Here is a 20,259-nt window from a genome sequence, read left to right as displayed (position 1 = left end):
GGTCTGTTCCATCACTGTATTATCCACCTGTTCAGCTCAGCCTTTAGAGAGGACTGTGATCATTACGGCGGTGTGTGTTAAGGTGTGTACTCTGTGTCTGCAGCTTAGCCTAATGGACTGTGAGAGCTGCGTTTGACTCTTTCACTTCACCAAAATTATTAATCAGATGTGTTTACTTGGATGATTTATGGAGCATGAAGAACCGCGAGTTCCCACGCTCATAAATGTTACACAGTGGGGATACAAATATTGTTTCAGTGTTGTGTTTTGATTAAGTGCACTTATTGCACCATCTTGTGAATGAATCAAGGGTTGCACATCATTAAAAGCAGAGTGGCCTGATATTAGGGTTAGAAAAGCACTTTTTTTATTATAATCTCACCCTCCTGTCACAATGCAATTGATGAAACGTGTGTAATCTTTAGTATTTATATATGTTGACTCACATGCTTACTCCTGAATAACCTGTCACATACCGACAAGGCGAGCCGATGATATTTACTCTTATCTGTATCTCTCTCGTCCGTCTGACGGGAGGCCATATTTTATATTGATGATTCACGTGGAGAGATAGTAGATCCTGCTTTTCCTCTGTGCAAGTTTCATCAACCCTAACACGTGGCTGCGTTCCAACGGATATCATTTCCCCAGAGTTCCCTGGAAAAGAAACACACGGAGCAGGTGTCTCGCTGATGATGAATACTAAATAAAAGGTTAGCCAGGGAACTGTGACGGCGTTGCTCCGGTGGCAGTCGGGTGGGAGTGTTTGTTCTCCGGCGTAGGTGCCATTGTCGGAGAGAATCAGAGAGAAAGTCACGGGAGATTGAAAGCTTAGGAAATGAGGGTGTATTTTAATGATACAGGTACCTTAATTAAAGCTGAATATGTGAATGACTGCAGGAAAACAGAGTCGACAGTAAGACAAATGCCTGAGGCGGGTCTTGATGCCAGAGCAGCACCCGGGGCGGATCTCTCCTCGGCTATATCACAGACTACCACACAGAATAAATGATCAGAAATGGGGGGTAGCAGAAGCCCCGGTGTTCTTCAAAAGACACAAGACAAAAGAGACAAAAGAACTTGTCCAAAGAACACTGCCTTGCCCTTAAGAACTGCAGTTTCTGTGTCACTCCATGCCAGCGGGGGCAGGAGTCAGGGTCCACAGCCCACAGCCACAGCTTCCATCCTGCCACGTATTTAAATTGCTTTCACCTGGTATTCCAAGAGGCTCTCAGGAATCTTGGATACTAAGACAAAGCAATTAATAACATGCAGGCGGGGGGTACGAAACTGTCACAGGTCACCTGTAACCAGAGGCAGTTGGCAGCAGCTGTAGTTTATTAAGCAGCACGAATAAGACAAAGGTGTTGGAGAAGGAGTAGGAGAAGGAGATGGTACGTTATTTAGAGCTTTGACGTGTTACTCCAGCAGAGTAGAGGAGTGTCATGTGATATTTGGACCAATCACAGCCAGGGGGAGGTATCTAAAAACAGCTTCCAATACAATACAGCCTTACATAAGCAGACCACTAACCGAGGCCACAACAGTCACCGCTGAGTTGAATCAACGCCACTCTGACGCAACGCTAACCAAACGTCTTTGGATTGGCACATGTGTATCTCATTAAGCGGCCACTGGATAATGAGGTAATGAAGTTCCGCAGGATGTGGACTCTAGAGTTCCATCCAACGTTTAAGATGAGGAATAAGTGAGGTACAGTGTTGAGTTTGGAGCAGCACCATGAGCTCGATTCATCTCCGTCACACACATAAAGGCTGATTAGGGCCCCGTCCTCCCATGATGATCTGAATTAATGACCCCCATTATGACACTAGTTTCTAATCACGTTCATAAAGGCACAGATTCAGGGACTCGTCGCTATGGTGTTTGCTAAAGACTGTACTCAATGGAAGCTTTTACCTGGTGGAGAGTGCCGGAGAGAGAGAGAGTCTGGCCATTTCCAACCTCCTTTTTTTTAAACAGCATATCTCACTGTTCCATTAGCTGAGTATGCTCCAAATGTGAGGCAAATAGTAGCATGAAAAGAGAATACTAACATTTGAAGAGAGAGAGGTTTGCTGAGTGCACAGTTCTGATTTTGACGCTCTACTTATGCCCCGTGCTTTGTGGAAAAACCAGAAAGAAAGAGCAGCAGAGCCAGAGAAGAGATGAGTCAGAACTCCTACACTAATGACTGGATGAAGCCCTGCAGGTTTACAGCGACGTTCATCATTTATAATTTATTGCTTTAAGTTGCAAAGGAAAATCAAACTTGATAGACGTAAGACTTAAAAACTATCCAATAAAGGCGTCATCCTGCATCGTAAATCACTTCAGAGTCTTTGATCACTGCGTAGCTCAGAAAAGGTTAAATAATAATTTTGTTTTGATTAGATAAAGGGTTATTTATTATAGCCAGCTTTCGTAGCTTCTGCCAATGTTTTTTCAGATGGGCTCGGCTGTTTGTTGGCAGGATATCTTAAAAAGGTTTTTCCACAGATTTAAATCAAAACCGCAGCAATGATCCATAAAATGTTGGTGCTGCTCAGCCTGATGGTGGCGCTGTGATTACAGTTACAGTTTTGGGGTCAATGGTTTAATCAATAAGCTGTTAAATTTCACTGGAGAACTACTCAGCCTCGGTGGAGTTTATTTGAGGAAAATGGCGCCATGTATTAAAGACATGATGCTGGTTTATTGACTTTATTGACTGTATCCAAAAACTACACAGAGATCCAGGCCGTCAGTTTGTTTAATGAAGGTTGGCTGTGACGGACAATGACAGTTATGTGTAGAATGGGATTCCAAAGCTGTGTGTCTGCTGCCGTGGTTGGAGGCCGGCGTTGAGATTGGAGCCTAATGGTGTGTGTGTGTGTGTGCCTCACATTCCAATCTACACCGTTAAGGCTTCAATGTTTTCTCTCAACATATCTGAGAGTCTGAAAGTGTGTGAGTGGTGGTTTGGATGTTTTAATTAATGTGTGCCAGATTAGTATTTGCCCCCGACTGTATCCAAGCTGCCATAAATGCAATCTGCCTGAAATGTGTGTAAGGATTGTTTAAAAATCCTGCAGTTTAACTATGGCGATCAAAAAGAGCCATTAAGTCATAAATTCTTATCACTTCCAGACAGTTGCTCGGGAAATATAAATGCTGAGTTAACACGTCAATGTAATTTTGCTTTCCTAATCTTCGGCTAAAATGCTTCGGTCTCTGCAACCTTGCTGTTAACATTGTTTATGGCTTTGGCCTCAGAGTGTGTTAGTCACACAATGGGTTCCAAGGTGTAAGTACACACTGAACTCAAGCATGTCTTGACATAAAACACTATTTATGTTGTCTTCCCTTCCTTTTATGTAGCACTTGCATAAATTCATGGCCATAATAATTACAATTTCAGCCCCATGCATCAGCGTTAACTAAACTATGGACCCCCTATGCGGTGCAGATCAGCATGAATCAGCTCTTTGACCCTCAGAATGAAAGTGTAGCTCTCCTTGTTTGAATGATACGGAAATGAATTGCAGCTGATAATGATCTGAGGAAATAGTTACTTACTGGGTCTGGACAGATCAATAAAGGTATCAGTAACTTAAAGACAAATCAATGACTGAGATTTGAGAGCATTCTCAGAACGTTCCAACTCACATTCTCATGAGACCGGTGCTGTGAATTGATAATAAATCAATGGTGTGATTTGTGATAACAAACGGATGCAGCTTCCTCTCCTGCAGTCGTCTCACAGCAACAATCAATCAGCTCTCCTATGGATTTGAATGCATCTCCATTCCCTCCTACCTACCGTATCTTTGCGGTCCTACATAGGCACACACACAAATCCATAATGCAGAACCGCCAAACTGGGACCAAGCATGCAGCGGTAGGAAAACATTTCTCAGTACCTTGTAAATGATCAATACATGTCAGTCACATTAAAGACGTTGTAATGAAAACATTAAATCAAGGAACATTCTGTCTCAACCTTAAACCTGTGTGAGCAAGCCTTAATGGTTTTCAACTGCCAATCAGTGTTCTGCCATATTCTACCTCCCTCTGCAAATGAATTCAGTCCCTCCTCGTACTCACAGAGCCGGCTGACGACTCGCAGCCTGCCTGCCTGCCTGAAAATGGATTTCCTCTGGAGAAGTGTTGAAATGATTCCTGCAGGTTATTTAAAAGGGAAAAGTGCCACAGAACTGTCGGATGATTCTCATAAATACGGTATTTAAGAGTTTAACCCAACAGGGATTATGAATTACAAGCTAAGGGGTTGGTCTGTCAGTGGGAGTAGCATGGAGGGGATACTGAATTCAGCAGAGCACTTAGAAACAAGATTCTTCATGTCTTCACATTAAATGTATTATTGTAATTAGAGAGATCTATCCGGGAAATGTTAAGTTGGTCATTTTCCACAGCAATACATAACAAATCCATGTTGATGTATACTGCAAAAAAAAGTTTAATATGCTTTAAAAGTTGCAGATTTTCACTTGTTTTAATAAAAACAGTCCAAATGAATCAAAGAAATATTAAGGTTGCAACACGTTGAGTTTTTTTGCAACAGAGCTTTGGGATATTCATGTTTTTCAGACAGCTTTTGATGAAAAATGAATGACAGAATAAGACCTTACGACTACATTATGTAACATTATGTAAAAAACACTTGTAGAATTTACTGAAATCCTCATCAATCCATTAATTGAAGTGCAACTGAAAGTCTGTAGCGCCTCCTGGTGAAATTGGACGTGCGGAAAAGCCACAAAATACCACACTTTACCACAAGGGGGCCCACTAGCTGATTTGCCAATTATGTGTTGTGTTCTCAGGAGGGAGGAGGACTGAGGTGTGGCACTATCACCAAATACTCCAGCATTGTGTGTGTGTGTGTGTGTGGTGCTTGTTTCTCTTGGGTAATAAAAACATTGCACGGTCTCGGAACTTTCTAGCATTCCTCTTTTTGTCACGGCCTTCATTTCAGACATTCAGCAATCTGACAGAAAAATGTAGAACTGGTTGGCAGTTGACATTGTTTTAAACCTCGGTGAACAATGCTACATCAGTGGCACAGTAATTATCTCCTGTATACAACTGGAGTTACTCACAGGAACAGCAAACCTCTGTTTCGGTTTGTGACCGCCAAGCTGCTGCTCTCTCTCAGCTTGTCAACAGCAGCAGCAGCAGCAGCAAACCCCCCACTTGGGAATTCCGAAAAGCCTGTGCCGTTACTTTTTCTAAATTTGGTGCAAGATGTAAGACGAGAAAAATGTTCCATCAATCACGTCTCAGATGCACAGCGAGCAGAGATAGAGCGAGGGTACAAGAACTGAGAAATAAACCAGTGGAGGCTCTGCCAGCAACCATTTCCTGGGTGAGATGATGGGAAAACTTCCTCCGTGCTCTCTGGGGACATCATTTGTGAACACCTTGGTATCCTCCAGAGCCCAATGTTTTAGAGCGGAACCCAGGCGCTCGGGTGGGGTGTTTGGAGCGTTTCTAAAGTGGAATCCTCCTTTGCCTGCTGGATCAGATAAAGTGTGCCTGCTGAGGCTTAAGTGTGTCAATGATGGTGGGGAGGATCAATGATAAGTACAGCTTACCTCCTCTACTGCCCCGCACCGGCTAAATGCAGATTAAACCATTTCATCCTAATAGCACACGTCAGTCAAAAGTCACAGGCGGTGTGTTTGCATACACTGCAAAACACCGTGATTAGGGCCGGACATTTATTTTTTTCACTTTAACGTGACTGAAATTGGTTTATGTGGCCACTAGACAATGACAGCAAACACATATATAGTTAAGTATCCAGTCAGCCATATTTCTCTGTTCTCCCCAAGCAAGAACCTTTCACCTGTTAACACATCAGCATAGTAACAGCACATGTGAATGCTGGTATTAACACACAAAAAGTAAACATGCATACACATGTATACACTGAAACAGAGAAACTTGCCTACAACCAACAAAAATATGTATATGGAGATTTATACACTTTATAAATAGTAGCTTTACCTCCCTGGCAACACTTTTAGAGTTAAGCACTAGGTTCTGGCTATATTGTGCTGATGTTGCCCACTGGGATCAGTCATGAGGTGCATATGCTAAAGACAACAAAGTATCAAACATCAGCAGCAGTCAGTCACGCAGCGATTAGCCGCTATCGTCTGATAGCAGGTTGCTACAACATAATAGGTATTTGAACAATAGCCAGCCGGGCTAATGAGTTGTGTTCAGATCTTCAATGAATTTTTCAGCAAAGCAGCCATTTCTTTTCACCTGATGTCAGACTGAGACGGAGCTCTGCAGGAGGCAGCAGCAGCGCAGGTTTAAATCCGGCTTGTAGAGCTCAAACATTACTTGCTTATAATCCAGAACCTAAGCTGCCTCCATGTGCATTTTTTTCTTCATGGGCAAACTTGCTTCATACTGGGAAAATGTGCAGAACAGAAAAGAAGCTACTTACCTACTCTGACAACACGCAATAAGAAAATGTCATAAAAAATGATAAATGTAAGACAAATATTGATTTTATTACATAAAAAGTACAGTGGTTCAGTACTCATAACATTTATCCACTATCAGTATTTATCCAGTAATATTAAGTAACATTAAGTCTCCATAATAGAGGAATATTGAAATGTCACTTTGAAGGTTCTTTTGAGGGCAGAATTTAAAAAGCATGGGGACATTTCCAGTCACAGCAGGGGTCAGGGGTCAGGCTACGGGAGACTTTACCCACAAATTGTAAATGTCTGGTTGCACTACAGAATAAGTGCAAGTCAACTGCAGCTCGTCCAGTAGTTGATTCTAAAAAACCGGTACGCTGGTGCACACATTCATTTTCAACCGAGGCTCATTTGCTTTGATTTTACCAAAGGTGACTCAATCAAACACAAACACACACACACGCAGATCAAAGGCCTGCTCACATCCATAAAGTCCATGCGTACTTCTAAACACCAAAGCATTGTAAACAGCACTCATTTCTTGCCCTAATTGCCATTGTGGATATTTCCAAATTGCCCGCTGTTGCATAGACGTACTTGACTGGCTTTGATTTGTTCTTCAGCTTCAGATGTGAACACACCCTGTTGTCTGCAAATGAGAGCGTGTGTTTGTTCCACCGCCGCCCTTTATTTAGACATCACAGCACTCATTAGGTGGATCAGGCAGATATCAAAGTCAAAGCACAGACACAGACGCAGACGCAGAGAGAGAACGTCGGGGCGGTAACTGCATCTGTTTAATGACGTGTCCGTCCTCTCCTGCAGCTTTATTCTTATGTTATTCCGCTGTCGTTTCTCCACCGTCACGTCAGTTGACCTCTGCTGCCCTTTGATTGTCTCGGCTTTAATACTTTCATCACAGGCACCTTTTACTTTACATTTGTACCAATCACAGCCGCTCAATGTTTTATGCATTTCTTTCACTTAATGAAAAGATGAAAACCACAGATTAGATTTTTTTCCTCACTTTAAGATGAGGCACCATATTCTTTTATTGTTTATTCATCAGAGATTCCTTCTGAAAGTACAGGAAGCAGCAATCAAGTCATTTGTGTCTGAAAATCGTGGTTTTCTTTTTAGTACTGATGGAATATTATACAAATGTATTCGTTTTTTTCTATTTGTCACAACTTACACAATGCTGATTGAACCACGTCAAGTTAATGACATTTAATTCCCCCAAATTCTTCACATTAGAGGCATTATCTCCTCCCACTGGTAGATTTTAAAGTCCCAATTAGAACGGTTGGATGTGCATATGCAACTGATAATAAACAAATATTGTTGATAAGTCCATTTTTGGTGCCACTTTGTTTTACGTTTGGATGAATGAAGCTGTAAGAATCCTAAGGGCGAGCAGCAGCAGATCAGCTGATGCCCACAGACAAAGAGCCAATTTGTCCACAGGAAGATGATCTGTGAAGACATGAGGGAGGGCGGCCTGTTATTGTCTTTTCTTTGCTCTTGAAAGATTAAAGACTCTCGTGCCATTTGATATTTGATGATAAGCAGTGTGTTTGCTTGGTGGCCATTGGATGTTGTGTGATATGTTCTTGTGCTGACAGTGAAGCGTAACCTTCTCAAAGTCCACAGGTTTTGTGGGTAATTTTCAGCAACAGCTGCAGACTCAGGTTTGTTTATTTTCCGCTCCATGTCTCCGCCTTTATTTCGATGCGCCGCTGCCATGTGTGTGTGTAAGTGTGTGTCACAGCCATCCTGTGGACTTTGTCATGTTTAAGGTGATGGTTCCTGATTGTAATCTCTTCTCTCCCAGGTTTACACCAGATATGGAAAATGTTATACTTTCAACGGCAACAGGACCACGTCCAGGAAAAGCAGGCAGGGCGGGATGGGAAATGGCTTAGAGATCATGTTGGATATTCAGCAGGATGAGTATCTGCCCATCTGGAGAGAAACAAGTAATGTGTCCAGTCTTATCTTCTGCTATGATACAATGCTTTACATTTGAAATCAATCATAAGCTGTCCATGTTTCTCTGACCACAAGCATAAAACATCCAAGCACAACCTACAAATCCACCAGAAAGAAAGCTAAATATTGCGTATTTTAGTACAATTTGCCAGTAATAAAAAAACAAAGTGTTGAGTTAAAGTTTAAAACCTACTGACTTCATTATTGGTTATAAGTCACATTTCCAGTGAAATCATCCATTCATTCATCCTCCAAACAGGAAAAACAGGTTTAATTGTATTAATCCTTTTGCAGTGCTCTGATTTATTCTGTATTTCAGAAAACAAACATTAGTGTCAAGAATTTACTGAAACAATTTGATTTGCATTGGAAACAATTATAAATAAATTGACTGGACTGGCAGATTGTTGCTAGTTTAAATTGTATTTTTGAAAATATTACTTATCATTAATTATTAATCTGATTAACTAATTGTTTCCCCATAATGGCTGTGCTCTAATGAGACATTTGCTCCATTATAACTGAGGTTTGTTCTCCATTATCACCATAGACCAAAATCTTTTCTTCAAATTATACTAATTTATTCATGACGTGCATGTTGTTGTTACTTCTGTTGACATTTAAATCCTTTTGATTCAGACTGACTTCTCTTTCAGACATGACTTAAATGTTGTCTGCTGTTAGCTTCAGTCTGACTCCAGGCTGTCAGATGAAGCAGCCATCTTAAATTCCTTTGTACTCTGCCCCTCCGCACTTGTGCCGTTTCATCCCGAAGATGAGACGTCTCTGGAGGCCGGTATCCGAGTTCAGATCCACAGTCAGGACGAGCCTCCCTACATCCACCAGCTGGGCTTCGGCGTCTCTCCGGGATTCCAGACCTTTGTTTCATGTCAGGAGCAGAGGGTAGGTCCACCTCATCATAGAAATTCCATCCCTGCCTTCCCCATCCTCACCAGATTACCATTCTCCTGCCGGCCCTCCGGTGGCTCAGACTGGGCTCTAATCCATCTCTGTGTACTTAGCTGACCTACCTGCCCCAACCCTGGGGGAACTGCCGCTCCACCAGCAAAGAGAAGTTCCCAGGATACGACACGTACAGCATCAGCGGCTGCCGCCTGCTCTGCGAGACCAACGAGGTGATGCGGGAGTGCAAGTGCAGGATGGTGCACATGCCTGGTATGACCTCTAACACACAACACCTTTACATATCAGTCTCATCCACTCGGTCACACAAATAGACATTATATTTCTTATTTCCAAAATGTTATACTTAAGTAGTTGTCCAAAATATGACCTCTGTCTCTCAGTGATTAAATGTAACAGGTTATAAATTTATACCATGATCAAACCTCTCATTCTACCATGTCCGCTTTCAAAGTTATTGACAGACTGCCGTTGTCATAGCGCCACCATCAGGTTGATAGATGTTTCCTTGCTGATATTCATTATGACGTGATGCAAATGAGCAGAACACACTGTAAGCACACACTGTATGGCAGTAACATCTCTTTTCAAAAAGGGATTGATTACCAGCCGAGCACGTCTGAGCTACGGCCGGCTCGCTTACATTTTGACTGTCGGAATTAAATCAATTTCAGCTAAGAGAGACGAATGTGAAGCATGTGACTTTTATCCAGGGTTATAAGGTCGCCGGAATTTCAATTTCCAAGCTGTAATGATCTGATCTGGAGACTGGACTCACAGTTGATAATGTAATCTTTATTAGATTATTATAACACGACAAGTTTAAGACTTTGGGAAACCTGCTTACAGTCTCATTAAACTGTTTTCCGTTGTCAGAGTTCTCTTTGCTTTTTGTTTAGGATTATCAAACTCAGACTAGGTCAGAGTTCGGTGAGTTCATTGGTTTGTTCTCAGCCTCACACACTCTCTAACCCTTATACTGCTTATACTCAGATCAAAACCTATAAAAGAACCAACCGTCTCATCAACAGCTGTCTGGAATTGCATCACCGAGTGGCTTTAGTGTTCTCTTTGAAAAATCACGTTTATAACATATATTGCAGCAGTTTCTCAAAATACTGAATGAAGTAAGTGAGGAAAAACTGCACAGGTGGAAACTTTGGATACAGATGGAACAACTTAGCTTCCCACGATGCTCCTGATAAATGTTATTCTTCAAATTTATATCAGATGTAATATAAGTGGAAGCATTTTTGGCGATTTCTTCAGTGTGCTTTTAGAAAAGACCCTCTGTGTTTGGCTACGGTTATCAATAATTGTTAGTGCTGGCCTTGAGAATCCTTCTCCTACTAGTTTGACTGCCAGAGCTGTCTCATTCATTACACTGGACTCCCACTGCGAGCTGTGCAGTGATTGGACGCAAGATGGATGTGTGACAATAACTTATGCATTAACCAGGGCAGAGTTAGGCAATATTTATTATATCTACATACTTCTGCATCCATTTTAGGCCTAGCGTCTTTATCCAAGAAAAACATTGAGTATACCAAATGTAACAAACACAGCCTGATGTTGACATGGAACCAATGTTGCCGATTGTGTGTAAGAGATTAATGTAATGAATGGAAATGATTCATGGTTGAGAGATTCTCTTTGTGTCTGTGTGTGATCTGTTTCCAGTGTTTCCAGATCAGCTTCTTTCAAGAGCTTTTTTAAAAATTCATCAACCGAATCAACCTCATATTAAAATCATATAAGAACCAATATTCTATCTAATGATTCTTGAGAGCTCTCTGTATGTTTACATGCCCATAGCTCCTTTATTCACATCTTATCTTAATGCCACAATTAAGTCAAAATAAATGGGGAATAAATCAACATAAATTTAATCAGAGTAAACTAGAATATTCAATTGTAAATCGATTTACATAGACATTGAAATGTTCTAATCAGAGTGAGACCCTTCATTGCATTTCCTCACCTGATCTCCGCTCCTCATATCACCATTGGTAACAGCTGATTTATTTCAGTTACACAGCATTTATGACTTCTGCATCCTTCAATTGTAGGTCAAGCTTCTTTATTTGTATTTAAGTATACACAGAATAGTATTTATGCTCTCCAGTGCCATCATATAATAAACAGCTGGCACCGTCTTCACAGTCATACGCTGCCATTTTACAAAACGAGGTCATCTGACTGTTTTCTTGTAACTGGCCGAGCTGTGAAGACGTTTGGCATTCACTTTGTCTGTAGGCCTTTGAGAGGACCAGTGGAAAAAAAACCCTCTAAAGCTACTGCACAAGAAAGAAAGTTATAATTAATTAATCTGTATTTTATGTGCAGAGAAATGCCTCTCAAAGGCCTCCAGAGAGCCGTTTTAGAGACATGAGGTCAAACTGTCAAACAGAATATTTTTTCCACCGTCTTGACAACGCAGCACTGTGTGTCAGTGTGAGCGCTGAGCATTAATGAGCTGTTGACAGTAACGGACCTGTTTATTATGCAGTATTATGTGTATTTTCCCTCCAGCGGTGTTACACTTTTGTGCTGCTCCTATTTATTCATTCCAACCGTTTGTTCTTGTGAGAACGACGATAATGTTTGCAATCTATTTCTTTATTCCTTGTACAGCCCCGTTGGGCGTTGGTATAATTTTTTGCCGCCCGCTCACCCAATCATATTAAGGTTGCCACTGAAATGGCTGAATCCCCAGTGGTGGTCAGATGTTCTGTGTATTCGTTCACTTCACTTTACTTCATTGTGCAAAACTTAAGTCATCGCCCACAAAGAAATCAAAAGGCAAGTGAACGCCCTCTGGACTGCCAAATGACAACCACCGCTCTAGTTGTGATGCCAGAAATCTCTGGTGGAGTTGATTTGCGAGACAGAACACACACACACAGACACACACACTCACACACACGGTCCTGCATCAATCTGGAGAGCATTCAGTGCTGTCTGAGTATTACATTTATTGTTGTATAGCCGACTTTCCTGGCTTTGCATATTGAAATAGAAACAGTTTAGGAAGGTAATCTCACTTGTGTAAATCTGTAGGGAGAAGCTGACGGCACGCAAAGACAAACACAACAGAGGTTTGCTTCACAATCCCAACAATACATTACTTCATATATTTGCTCTATTGATGTTTTTTCTACTTCTAATGTAGAGTGAGTGTGTATGAATGTGTATGCTTGCCTGACACGTAATATTAAGCATGTGTGTCTCTAAAATAGAATAGAAACACTAATATATCAGTATAGCAATACATTCTTCAGCTACTTTGAACATAACATTTAGCAAATATACAACATATATTCAAATATACTCAAATATGGAGAAAAGTCCATGACATCTCAGCAGTGAGTCGCTCCGTTTCCATTCAGCAACTGAAAGTGTCTGCAGGCTCACAAACCTGACGTCACTGTTCACCTGTGGAGTGTGTTACTGAGTGCACACACACACAGAACACTGGTGCTTAATTGTGCGGCTGATGAATACCTGTCATTAGTAGTTTGGGCAACGTGTTTGTGTGTGAGAGAGTGAATCATTGATTGGTTTTTAAAGACTTTCTAAATATGCCTCACGGGTGGAGCCAGCATGCTTCATTTCTCAATGCAATCAAAGCCAAACGGGCCAGGATGGCCCCGGCGCAGGGGATGGAAGTCCTCCCTCCCCTGGCTGCCTTCATTTGGAGATGAATGACAAGCGAGGGTGTGTTGTTCACAGCCTCTGTTTGTCGTGGTGGCAGACACGGGTCGCTGATCATTTTGTAGCTGATTGATCAGACTCATTTTCTGTTCTCTTCTCCAGGAACTGCAGCTATCTGCCCTCCCAGTAAAATCAGCTGTGTTGACAAAGCGCTCGGTAAGAAACAATCTTCCTTCATTTCTTTTCTCATTACAGCACATCCTCCCAAAGGGAAATGGAACACACAATCAGTAAATATGATAAGGAATTTCTTCTTTTTTTTCACCATGCAGACGACTTGATGGATATTTGGAAATGACTTTCCTCCATTGTGATTTAGTCACTTTAAAGCTTGATGTCTGTACCGCCTCCATTGTGGAACTTTTAATAACAAACTGATTCTTCATTACTGCATATCTACCCCCCTCCCCCTCCCTCGCCACGGCTCTGACCCCCGCTCCGCCTCGCACACATTATGCACGAACAAAGCTGCCGTGGTGTGAAAAGCATTAAGGTGGCGGTAAAGGAGACATTTTTTTGTAAGGTTATGGCAGGCATATAAGTGCAATTATTATCTCCCAACCAAAAAAAGCCAGAAATTTAATTATGTTTCTCTCTAGTGAATTGGAATCCCATTTAAAGCGTGAATGAATGAAATCTTAGATATATCTTAGGAGAATGGGCCGTATTCATATGTCACATTCCTATTTCAAACGGTGTGGAAAATTTCACCCTTTTGTTAAGAGGTAATAACTTGAAATGTGATTTATATATTTATATTATTTATTTCCTATAAAGACATTTGGTTTCTTCATCCCAATAAGAATTCAGTGTGTGCCACCTTGCTCCTGCATACAAATAACACATTGTTATGTTAAACATTATGAGTTAGCATACTTGAAAGACTTGTTTTTAGTGTTTTCTGTCATTTTTTTCTGTCTGGACTGAAAATAATTGAATGTAGAAAGAGGCTGAGAATTGATGTTTTCTGTCGTGCATAGTGTTGTTTTTACCAGTTAGTTATATGCAAATAATTTAGCTGCGAAGGAATACATCTCCAGTCCATTAAATGAGTAACAGTACATTTAGTTTGTTGTGCACCTTTCATTTTATTTTATATTATTTTGGAGGCGGGGGAGGTGCATGACTTACCAAGCATGTCGGAGAGAAAGCTCATTATTGTGATAAGCTGAATGGGAGCCAGTGCACACAGGATGGTGTCCCCACAATGCCCCCCTTAAAGGGCCCCACTAAACCTCACCTTTAACATCTTTGTAGAGTTCCCTGTGTGTTACTGGGGACATTATTATGGACTTTTCCTGGATTTCCCTGGATGTTATTGGGACTTAATGAAAACATCTTGCTGATGTCCTCTGGATGTTCAGAGAATGCTGTGGTCAGGATTCCATGAAGCTCACAACAGTGAAAGCTTGTAATTTTATAAACGAAGCCAGCAAATAATGTATTTTTTAATGGGGTAATGTTGGGCCTCACTGACCCAAATTTTGACCCAACCTATTGTGTGAAATGTGTTATTGGTCATACACACACTCATAATGGTGAATTAAATAGCAATTAATTATACAGGTACCATTTTTTGCCCCCTTATTTAAATTACTAGAGGCAAAAATGTAGAATATAGGGGGATTTTGATCTTTGTTACATCATAATTATGTGTATATAGTGTCATATATTGATATCTATGAACCTTCAGACAAGCTTTCAGCGTATTTCTCTTCATGTCTCCTATCTCCACTGTTTCATCTTGATTCTGCCGTGTTTCATATTGATCTCTGGCAGAGTGATTCCTAACCACTCGGCGCTGAATCTAACTCAGGCTTTATAAGTCACACCACTGTTTGCTTTGTGTTCCAGCACAGCTGCAGAAGAACAGTGGGGATACGTGCCCGTGCGAGACTCCCTGTAATCTGACTCGCTACGGTAAAGAGCTCTCCATGGTCAAAATCCCCAGCAAAGGCTCTGCTCGATATCTCTCCAGGAAATACGACAAATCTGAGGACTACATCAGGTAAGACAGGAGTGTTTGACAAGCCGTACTCACTCATGTAAGAGCGGTGACCCGGCGCTTCGTAAACAGGATCGTAAACTGTGACCTCAAGCCGTTGACATAAACAACCATCAATATTAACGCAAATCTATTATATGTTCGTAAAAGCATCCGTCCAGTGACTTACAGGCGTTTTACATCATGTCAGCCAAGATCATGTGTGGTTCAAGTCATGCACAAAATGAGAAGGTGGTACTGACCTCTCTGCATCAAGGCCGCTGTAATAAGAGCTTTGTCAGTTATATTGTATACAGGAGATCCTTTACTCACGTCCATGAGCAGGGCTGCACGTGATTGATATCTCTCCAGATTGACTTAAAAAAGCTTGTAGTGAGGGTTGTTTGCTGCTGCTGGTATAGAGAAAGAGAGACGAAGAGAGACAGGAGGAGAGAGAGAAACAGAGAAGGGAGGGAAGGAGAGAGAGAAAGACAAAGCAACAGGTAAAATTCATTTGACTACTCTCTCTCTCTCTCTCTCTCTCTCTCTCACTTCTCTCTCTCTCAGTTGACACAGTTGGTTTTGTAAATGAGCATTTATGTGCAGCACCTGGATAAGCATCTCTGGATGTAGTAGAAGATAAACCCATATAAGCTTAAGAGCTCACAACGCTTTATGTCACATTTAATATCAGCAGACTTTGTGGATTCCAGTGCGATCAGCGGCATTACAGCGACTCATCCCAGGCCGTGTCCACATTAGTCGGGATACTTTGAAAGGGGTCGTCTAGGTGTGAGGGTGATCTCCGTCTACACTAAAGTCCTGAGTGTATTAGAGTCGCAAAGCAGCGATGTCATCCATCTGCGTTCTCCACTCTGTTGCTTTGAGGCTCCCATGATCGTCCCAGCAGGAGGATTCAATAACAGTCCAATAATGTTAGAAGACTTGAACACTTCATGATCTCATGGATGCTTGAGAGAAACACTGCAAGTGAGTTTCACAACGTTTGTTATTTTTCTTTTGTTCTTAACTCTCTTTCGCTTTTCAGAGACAACTTCCTGGTGTTGGATATCTTCTTTGAAGCTCTAAATTATGAAACAATTGAACAGAAGAAAGCGTACGATGTGGCAGGTTTACTGGGTGAGCTTCCCTCCTCCTCCTCCTCCTCCTTCTCCTCTCTGTCTACTTTATGTACTTCATGAAAGGTGCACTTGCTTCTCACTCCCATTAGCACCTAACAGGGTGCTGTGGTGTTGAGCGCATTATGCCTCTCCTCATACACTCTTCCTGTTCAGGTGACATTGGTGGACAGATGGGCTTATTCATCGGCGCCAGCATCCTGACAATCTTAGAAATACTGGATTACATCTATGAGGTACAGTGTCTGCTTTTCTACAGTAACACAAACACACACACACACACACACACACAATGCAACATCACCACTGGCTGACTGGTTTATTTATACACATTTATTAACCATGACATTGCTTTCAACAGGCACTCTGTCGCCCAAAGTCACTCATTTAAAAGCCAATGAGTCCCTTCACATTGTCTCTCAACGCCGATATGTCATAGGATTCTATATTGCTCCAATTCAATCCAGGGTCAAAACTGTAAAAGATTCATCTTGGTGTTGAACAACAAAGTAACAATACTTTTGGGAGAATTTCTACTTGACTAATGACTTTAACTTCACCACATATCCAAAATAAAACAGATACAGCCTGGAGGTTCTTTATTCATCCCTGCCTAAGTGAATCTGCTGTGTAGCTCCCTGCCAGTGTGTAGGTGTGGGGTGTCACAACCCTACTTGGTTCACTGGGTCTTCTCCCTCTGGCCCTGTCCTCCCTGTAACCTTTGCAACAATGGATCGGCTTTGTTGTCCTTCCAAACTATTTGATAGAAGTGTTGGTAGAAGAGTTTCAGTTGCATATTTTTACATGGCCTCATTATAAAAAGAGGATAACCCCCCGTCCAAAACAAAGCACAGGGCCTAAGTTGTTCCTGTATCAGTGACACACCAGCGCTCTGTTCTCTGTGGTCATAATCGTGTGTAAATCTAGGCACAGACACTGTAAATGTTATCAATTATTATGTGTGTGAGGAGTTTTATTAGAAGTCTCAGGTTAATATCCGCTAAGGCGTGTGCTGGGAATGTGCTGCTGAAGGTGATCATGTAATGAACCTGTGTGTCCGTGTCTGAGCGATCCTGGCAGCTGCCTGCTGGCTGCCAACACACATTCACACAGAGCAGAATGGGGCTGAGCAGCTCCGGTGCAGAGATCACGCTGAAGTCTTCACTCTGCTGGGTTTGTGTCTTCCTCTCTCATCCCTGTACTTTCTCCCCCTCTCTGCTGGTGAATTGTGAAAAAAAAGGTGATCAAGCACCGGCTGCTGCGTCTGCTGAGGCCACAGAAAGAGGAGAGGAAGAGCAAGCAGCAGCCCAGCGCTGTTGCAACTGTGGGTCTAGAGGAAATTAAAGCAAAGGTACAAACTGTACAAACATCAACTGCTGTGTCCTCATGCAGACTGAACTTCCTCAACTTTCCCTGCAGTGATGTAACTGTATCCAGAAACTACACAACATAACATAATCAAGAGTGAGATTTCTCCAACAATACAAACTATATTTCATTCTGAACAACAGGCTTACATCTCACACACTATCCATACTTTATGATATCACTATATATAATAAGACAGTATAGCAGATCCTACTCCAAGTATTATTTTGAGGCTTTTTGTTCATTTTCTATTTTGTATTTTAAAAGATTCAGCTGCCAAGTCTTTGCATTTTTCAAAATCCCCAGCAAGTGGGAACAATAAATGAGTAATGTAGTTGACAAGTTTGCTCTGTCCTCACCAGGAGCCCAATGACATGACACGAAGTCAGCCGGAGGGGGCCAACGCCAACACAATGCTCCCTAACCACCACTATCACCACCACCACCATCATGCTGGGCACCACGGGGTGTTTGAGGACTTTGCTTGCTAGAGACAACCATCATTTCCAGTCCTGATGACAACAAAAGAGCCGCGTGTTGAGATCAATACCAGACCCTCAGCGCTTCTATTAGTCCTTTGCTGTCACCAGTGAAAAGCTACAGCCAAAGTCAAACACCAAACTTGTGCTGCTAAGAAACTATACTTCTATGTACAGAATGTCGGCACAAATTGAACACCACCTTTTTTTTGCTTTTGCCCCCAAAATGGAGAATCTGTCAGCGTCGTCCTTCGAGCGAGCAAGACAGGAACTCTGCGACTTAAGGACCAATCATTTTTGGTACACGGTTTGGAACAAAAGGAAGGAGAGGGAAAACTGCATGTCATAGTGATCCAGATTATACAATAACATTCTTATTTATTTATTTGTGTCATCACTGGGTTTCGTCCGTCTGTAAACTTCCCCTGTGTCCTTCCTCCAAAACTCCTCATCCTCGTCGTCCTCGGGGAAGACACACTGTACCTCGAAGCCATTACACTCACTAATTATGTAAATGTTTAAAGAGATATTCTGATTTTCTGTTCTGTAATTGTATAACAGACAGGAAGAGGATCGGAAAAAGGTCACACTGATCTCACATCGGTCCAAAAACTTGAAGGAGAGTTCCTTTAGGCTCAAATGTGGTTCACTGATTTGTGGTTTAAGGTGTTAGAGTAGCATTATACTTGTACATAAAGAGATCCAACGTTAAACAGAGAAGACTCTAAAGTTCTGCTTCGGTTGTTGTTGTTTATACTCAGTTAATATATAACTTATGTACTATTACTTTGACTTATTTATACATTTTAGAAAAAGATGTTTCTATGATGATAGCAGTCATGATTGTAGCATTTACAGTACACTTACAATCTGCTGATATGTTAGACTGCTCAAAAATCATTGATCCAGCAGAAATACACTGTATGGTTCCTTACTTTTCATATAAACTGCCAAACATTTAAGTTCTTAACCGAAACATTTTCCAAGTCCTTTCTTTCATGTATTAAGTTCTGCCAGTTCTGCTTTTCTGCGTATTCATCCTCAGTTCGCTGCTGTCCATCATCCGCCCTTCACTTCTTCGCTTGGCGTCGTCATTTCAAGCTGAGGTGAACAAATTTTTTTTGTCTTTTTGTCAAGTCATCTTCCTCAGCTGTGAGTCAGAGCTGCTTACTCAAGACCCTGTGTTAGATTTGTGCTGCGCTGGCCGGGCCTGTTCCTATCTATGGATTTCAACTGTAACGCTCAACCTTATGGTGGCGCCTCCTGGAGCGACGCCTGCCACTCGCACGTCACACGACAGCTATGACGGCGAGTAACAGGCGGGGGATCTTACAAGTGCGATTAATAAGATGTGTTGTTGAATTTACTAGTGTTACGCAATTAGTTAGGGGCATTTCTGCGTGAGGTGCGACTCAGCCACGGTGTATTAAAGCCGCTGGTTTATCACAGTCTACATTTTGTTGCACGGTCCCTGGTGCTGAATATACTCTTACTGTGCACAAACATATACATCCATTTTTCTCACATCCAGGAAAGATATTCCCCGCACTAAACAGGAGTTTTGTGACATTTCCCAAGTGTTATTGGAGCCATAGATTGTACTCGCACAGCGCTCGTCTCCCCTTCCATCAGCAAACACATTTACAGAAATCGAAAAACACACAAGTAGTCTCTGATGTAAGGCACAGAAACATAAATGTTGTGCCAAAGTCCCCTGGCTCTGTCCATGACGGTGTTATCTTCAGGAACAGCAACATTTACTGGATCGTGAGCAGATGCTTTTAATTCCTCAGTAGTTATTGTGGTGGTGACTACTGTTACATGGACTTTATGAGTAATAGACACACAAATACGTTTTTTATTAGTTGAGAGTTGAATTTCATCGCTGTAAAAGGTTTTGAAATGTCTTTACTCCGTTAATTAGTATTTGGATTTCAATATCGTTAATTTTGGATCAGATCTTTGTTTATTCCCAGAGCTTGTTGATGTTGACGGCTCCATGATGGACAGATTGAAGTGAACAAGCAAGGTGAGCGACGGGCAAATCACTTATCACAGCACAATTTTACAGCTGGTCATGTGTAAGCAGCCGAGCGGTGCAGCAGCTAATTAAAGCCAAGGCCTAACTGTGTGTGTGTGTGTGTGTGTGCTTGCATGTATTCAGTACACATGACTGAGCTCATTAGACAGTCCAGCTTGCCTGAGTTGATCCA

At 41.8% G+C, this 20,259-nt stretch overlaps 1 protein-coding gene across 1 annotated transcript in view; it reads left to right on the top strand.

Moving 5' to 3' along the window:
• Window positions 1-18,878, top strand: part of asic4a (acid-sensing (proton-gated) ion channel family member 4a) — a 67,327-nt gene extending 48,449 nt beyond the window's left edge. Inside the window, exons 2-9 of the mRNA XM_076159159.1 lie at window positions 8,281-8,425; window positions 9,214-9,341; window positions 9,461-9,614; window positions 14,931-15,084; window positions 16,109-16,200; window positions 16,356-16,435; window positions 17,440-17,550; window positions 17,930-18,878. Coding sequence (XP_076015274.1) covers window positions 8,281-8,425; window positions 9,214-9,341; window positions 9,461-9,614; window positions 14,931-15,084; window positions 16,109-16,200; window positions 16,356-16,435; window positions 17,440-17,550; window positions 17,930-18,058 — 993 coding nt within the window. The 3' untranslated portion in view covers window positions 18,059-18,878. The remainder of the gene's footprint in view (window positions 1-8,280; window positions 8,426-9,213; window positions 9,342-9,460; window positions 9,615-14,930; window positions 15,085-16,108; window positions 16,201-16,355; window positions 16,436-17,439; window positions 17,551-17,929) is intronic.
• The last annotated feature ends 1,381 nt before the right edge of the window (window positions 18,879-20,259 follow it).

The sequence above is a fragment of the Genypterus blacodes genome, unplaced genomic scaffold (genome assembly GCF_046128005.1).
Source record: "Genypterus blacodes isolate CSIRO-AG114 ecotype Tasmania unplaced genomic scaffold, CSIRO-AGI_Gbla_v1 ptg000093l_1, whole genome shotgun sequence".
Taxonomy (NCBI): Eukaryota; Metazoa; Chordata; class Actinopteri; order Ophidiiformes; family Ophidiidae; genus Genypterus; species Genypterus blacodes.
This window is presented reverse-complemented; position numbering and strand designations above follow the sequence as displayed.